The sequence below is a fragment of the Cicer arietinum genome, chromosome 6 (genome assembly GCF_000331145.2).
Source record: "Cicer arietinum cultivar CDC Frontier isolate Library 1 chromosome 6, Cicar.CDCFrontier_v2.0, whole genome shotgun sequence".
NCBI classification, from domain to species: Eukaryota; Viridiplantae; Streptophyta; class Magnoliopsida; order Fabales; family Fabaceae; genus Cicer; species Cicer arietinum.
The window spans coordinates 40,572,026-40,577,911 of record NC_021165.2 but is presented as its reverse complement, the minus strand read 5'-3'; the positions used below and the strand labels follow the sequence as shown (position 1 = coordinate 40,577,911).

The following is a 5,886-nucleotide window of genomic DNA, read 5'->3' as shown; positions in this document are numbered from 1 at the left end:
GAAACAAACATAAACACTATTTAAAGGATTTTAAATCAGAGTTTTTCCATTCCCTTTAAACGTTATCAACCTTCAACACCCTTAATCCTCAAAAAACTCCATTTTCTCTCAAATAATAAAGAATTTCCTTGACACTTTGATCATTATGACCGTTAAATAAATTTTTAAAGCATTATAGAGATTATTGTTTCCCCAATATCCTTGATTCATGTTTTAAGGTCTATTTTACCCTTGATTTTGACTTTATTCCCTTATTGGTAGATTTTCACGGATTGATTCTTGAAGATAATCCTATTTTCTCCATTGACACAATTTTTTTCTTCGATTTCGGCAACCCCATTGTCATTTGGAAAAACATAGATTGTTTTGGTTTCCTTTATTTGAAACATTCAAGAAGCACTACTCATTCGTGCGATTTTTCAGTGAAGTTGATGTCAACCTCTTTCGACAATCCAATGGGTTGGTGAAACTTTTCCCGATTATATTGATGAAGAATAAACACAAAAACACAATAACAAGTAATACACAAATATAAAATCTTCCTAACTTGCAAGAATCCATGATGAGCAACAACAAATATATGACAACAAATTAATCAAAATAAAAGAGCGTAAAGAACACCGATATTTTAACGTGGAAAACCGCTCAATGCAAGGGTAAAAAACCACGGATCGTCCAAACCAAATAAATAGCTCCACTATAATCAAATAATGGTACAAAATGTAAGATATATGCCTCTGTGTTTTTGATGTAACTCCCAAACATACAATGTATATGCATTATCTGATTAATCTAATAGTTTGAGTTGAGATACATTTCAGGAAAGAATCAAACTCTACACTTGGACAAAACTTGGATCTCAAGCAATCAAGCAAAGATTGATCATATCATACAAGGCTTGAAGATTATGTGTAAATGTGTCTAGTGTTAATAGTGTTTATTAGTTAGATTCATCATTATGATTTCACACATCTAATATTTGCCAATTAAAAAAAACTGAAATCATAAAATAAGTATGTTAATCAATCCATTGGGAAATCAACTGGGCAATCGATTTTCTGAGTCATAGAACCAAGTTTTAACTAAGTCAATCTATTGGGCAATCGATTACTTAAAGGCTGATATCAGACCTGTGTTCTATGATCAAAGGAAATCGATTGAACAATCGATTGATATACTTTTCTTAAGTTACAAGTTTTCCACTAATCAATTGGTCAATCGATTTTCTGATTCACAGAACCAAGCTTTCACTGAGTTAATCGATTAGCAAATCGATTACTTAAACATGTTTTATCAGACCTGAGTTCTGTGATTAAACGAAATCGATTGGATAATCGATTGCATAAATGAATCAGTTTATCATTTATCAGAGACATACTACATATTCGATTGGCACATCGATTGTAACTAAATAACTGAGTTACAAGAAGAAATTAGTCGATTGGCAAATCGATTTGATTAAGTAACTGAGTTATAGGAGGAAATCAGTCGATTGGCAAATCGATTGGATTGAGTATTTGAGTTACAGGGAGACATTAGCCCATTGTCAAATCGATTATGTTAGTAAACATTGTTGAGACAAACTCTCTATTTTAAAGTTTTGATGAAAATAAACAAAGGTTAATTAAGAATGTTAATTATGATTCTAAATGTTATGTTAATTTAACTTGTGTTCTTGAGTGGATTTAATTAAGAGCAGAATCAAGCAAATACAAGAAAAGACAACAACAAGATCATTCTGCATCATAAACAGAGAATGATCTTCAGCTTCACCGAATTATCTATCACAACATGTTGTTCAAAGTTTATCTACATCGTTAACAAAGAATCTGTCCTGGAAATTTGTTCATATCTAATCATTACATGGAAAGGAACAAGTAGGATTCATCCAAGCTCAAAAAGGCTAGTTGATCACAAAGACCAACGGTTTCAAAGATGGACAAAAGTCATGACGGCTTAAGAACTCCAAAATTCAAATGTCAAGAAAACTTGATCAAACTGGGTATATGACAAGACAAGAACAAAGGAAATACATAACATTTAAAACGGGAACTCCAGAATGATTATTGAAGCTCAAGAACGTTCAAACTGATAAAACCAAGAAAGTTAATCATTCTCCGTTTTCTGCACATCAACAGCAGCCTTGCATCCTCTCTGTTTCAGTCTGCAATTCGCTTCAAATCTTCTCCAACCTCCTCTAGCTACACTCAAGACTCAAGACAGATAATGTACCATCCAAGATCAATGAAGAAATGTCAAAGAAAGGACAGAAATGCTTTCAATGCTAAAACATCAAAAGTCAAAAAGCTGTTTTCAAAGCAGCATTATTTTTATTCTAAAAATAATGTTTCAGTCAAAAAGCTAAGTCTTTCCAACAGCTCTTGTACCTTCATTCAAGTACATCTACAGCCTATAAATAGAAGGCCATTATCTCAGTTCAAAATAAGAAATTCAAGTGCTAAGTAATCAACAATATACAATCACACTTAAGCTTAAAATTCTGCAAAACAGAGGCAACATCAGGAGACTCACTGTTGCTCTTAACTGTTGATCATTATACTTAGGGTCAATGTTGAGGCGGAAATGGGCTTCTACTGTTTCTACAAACTTGGCTTTAGCTGATGCTTTTACCAAAGAAATTGCTGTCTTCAAGTCATACTCTTTCTTATGCTCCCTCAATTTTTGAATTTCCAAGAACCTCTTAGACCTTACCTGGTGAGACATTGAAACAACAATTAGCCATAAAAATAAATCGGAAAAACATATCGTCAACTATGACAAATTCAATGGTCCAGATAAACAACTTGTGATCTTAGATGGAGACAATTGGCTATCGTATGGCATTTACACAATCATATAGGAAGACAATGATGAAACATGCATGCAAATAGGCAATCAAATATGCTTAGAATACAAAGACCAACCAAGCAAAAATCTTGCATAGAATGGTGGGAACAGCAACAGAATTACTGTTCCCATGCACCTATGATCCTACACTCAAACTATAAACCCTTGAAATTTCAGAAGATATTTGAAAGTAAATACCGTTAAATAGAATTATTTATTCTAGCAAAAAGAAAGTTGGGCTATAAACTTGGCTCAAATAAAACTAAATGAGCATGTAACCATGTATATTTATGAAAGTACAATTTACATCCTCTGAAGCACCAATATATATCATATCATAAAAACACAAACCAGTGATTTTTATATCAACTACTTTTCAGGATGTCTCAACTACATGAGATGTTAGCCGTTAAGCAAGTTTATTTTAAAAAATCACTCTGTTTCAGTTTTCAACAGATGGAAGTGTGAGCATCTTATGCAAACCATCATGTGCTAACCAAAAGAGCACAGCAGACAGGACATTAAGATAACCAGTCATGTATCCATCCATTTGTAGTCATTAGCTACTTAAGAGGATATGAAACACTTTATAATAATAAATAAATAAATAAATAAATAAGAGAATATGAAACAGAACCAAAATCCGAAAAGAAAATAAAAACAGTTTAACAAATACACGGAATTGCAAGGATGTCAAATCATTTTTCACTATCTTATCATATGATTATATATTATTTCTTTTGGAATGTGCCAAGAGAGCGATTTATGATTGAATTCCTAGATAAAACTACGGTTATTTCCTGTTTCTTTGGAAAACAAAATAGACATTGCCAAAATGAAGCACCCATAATTTGCACCCACAAATAGTCATACCCACAACACAACCACAAAGTTGGACACTAGTGGTTAATGTACTCCATCTAATGGGACGGATTTGGCCAGTAACTATTTAGCATTGACACTTCAGGTTGAAGGTGTATCCAACACAAATTGGTCTCTGACACTTATATGACACTGACATATATGGTCACATTCAACCGCTTCAATTTTGATTTTATCAAATTATTATAGGTGTCCACGTGTCGATGTCGTCTTTGATGTCTAGGTCTAAATCAATGCTTAATAGGCTAACACCCAGCTCAATCTCTAGTGATGGAACAATCCATGACTAAACTTTAGTTAAAAACCAAAAACACAACTAACTACACATGAAGAAAGGCACTTGTAAAATTACTTTAATCTCAAACTGTATTTAGTAAGAGGAACAGTAAAAACAGTCTATCGTTGCACTTTCGAATTTGAAGGAGACAAAATCAATTTTGAAGGTGTAAAATTGATTCCGACATGTTTGGGTGCTACCTCCAGAATTGATTCTAACTTGAAACTATGATTTGTAGCTTTTGATTCTAAACGTGATTTTTAGATTGAAATTTCTATTGTTCAATTCACATTTATATAAATATATCCAAACATAAATGACTTTACATTCAATTCACTTTTTAACAAAAAAATCAATTCATTCAAAATCAATTTTTGTGACCCTAAACCAAACACACACACATGCTATTGCACTTAAGTTTTACCCTAATAATACTAATAAACCGTGAAACCATAACCCTAATAACGGTTGTTAAAATTGGAGCAACAAAAGAATGAAATTTAAAAAAAAATAAAAGATAAAAAGGAAAAGAATTTGATGATACCCTGTCGCTCTTGAGAAGCAATGCAGCCTTCCCAGTCTTAGGCTTAGTAGAGACAACAAGAGTATTAGTGGCATTGGAAGACTCATCATCAGCACTGTCATTTTCCTCCTCATCGGTTTCGGCGACATCGGCGGCGAGGGAAGCAGCGAAGCAATGAGAAGAAGACCTAGATTGGTAACTGCAATGGAACAAGTTGGAGGACTTTAAAACGAGGGGGGAGAGAAAGAAGGTTCTAGAAAGAGGTCTGAGAGGGAAGGAACGGTGTGAGGAAGAGTAGTCTTGTGAGTTGATGATGGTGGAAGTAGAGTGGGTTAACATAAGGGATGATGAAGTCGTAGATGAAGCCATAGTGGGGAAGTTTGGAAGATGAGTGTTGTTGATGGAAAGAGGACACTGGGTAGTTATCTATTTGCTGATTTCTTATGAAATGAAAAATTGTATTGAAGGGATAAGATGTGGCCTATCGTTTGTGAAATGACGCGTGGATTTTCTTATGTCTTCTTGTGTTTTGTGGTATTCATTTTGCATTTTCTAATGTGTTTGCATTAATAAATAAAAATAAATGGAATGAAAGAACAATTTTTAAGTTTTAGCTCAGTTGATGCAGATTGATAGTGTTGTGTTAGACATCTTGTATATGTTTGATTTCGAAATTTACGGTTGTTTTAAATACAACAAAAAAGTGTGCAATATTAAGATTAAATAATTTTAAATTATATATAAATTAATTATTTTAAAAATTATAATATGATATGAAAATATATTGAATAAGACTCTTTAGGTAAAATTGTGTTGCATTAATAATGTATGGTTATTGAACTCAAAATAAATGTACAGTGAGACTTTTAATTTCCTAAAAAAATAAGGATTTTAATTTTTGAAATTTTTAAAATAATAATTTAATTTTTTAAATAAAAATATTGATTACTTTTATTTTTTAAATTTGTACTACAATTTTAAAGATTTTTTTTTGTCTATTTGGAAGCCGCAAAAAACTATTAAGTTAATATGTATGTGTTTTATTGGTTTTGATGAATATTCACGAAGAAAATGTTTAAAAAAATAATTACATTAATCGATATTTTTTTAATTTAAAGGGTTAAATTGTTTTTTTTACAAATTTAAATAACTAAAGTAATTAAATATTTTTAAAGATTAAAATATTAAGGATTTAATGTAAACAAATTTACTACAATTATTTTTAAAATTATGTCAATAAATGATTATGATATATAAATAAGGTAGAAAAATTATGTTGATAATATATTGCAATTAACTCAAATATTAATTTGCTCAATAAATATATAAAGGTTGTTTTAAATTATATATATGTTAG

General features: G+C 31.3%; 1 protein-coding gene across 1 annotated transcript; it reads right to left on the bottom strand.

The window, feature by feature from the left end:
* Positions 1-2,466: 2,466 nt before the first annotated feature.
* On the bottom strand, positions 2,467-4,981 carry LOC101506779 (large ribosomal subunit protein uL1c-like). Its single transcript, XM_004506925.3, has 2 exons — positions 4,551-4,981; positions 2,467-2,712 (listed from the first exon to the last, which is right to left on the bottom strand). Exons 1-2 carry the CDS (start codon positions 4,896-4,898, stop codon positions 2,467-2,469), a joined length of 594 nt encoding a protein of 197 aa, XP_004506982.2. The 5' UTR covers positions 4,899-4,981.
* Between the last annotated feature and the right edge of the window lie 905 nt (positions 4,982-5,886).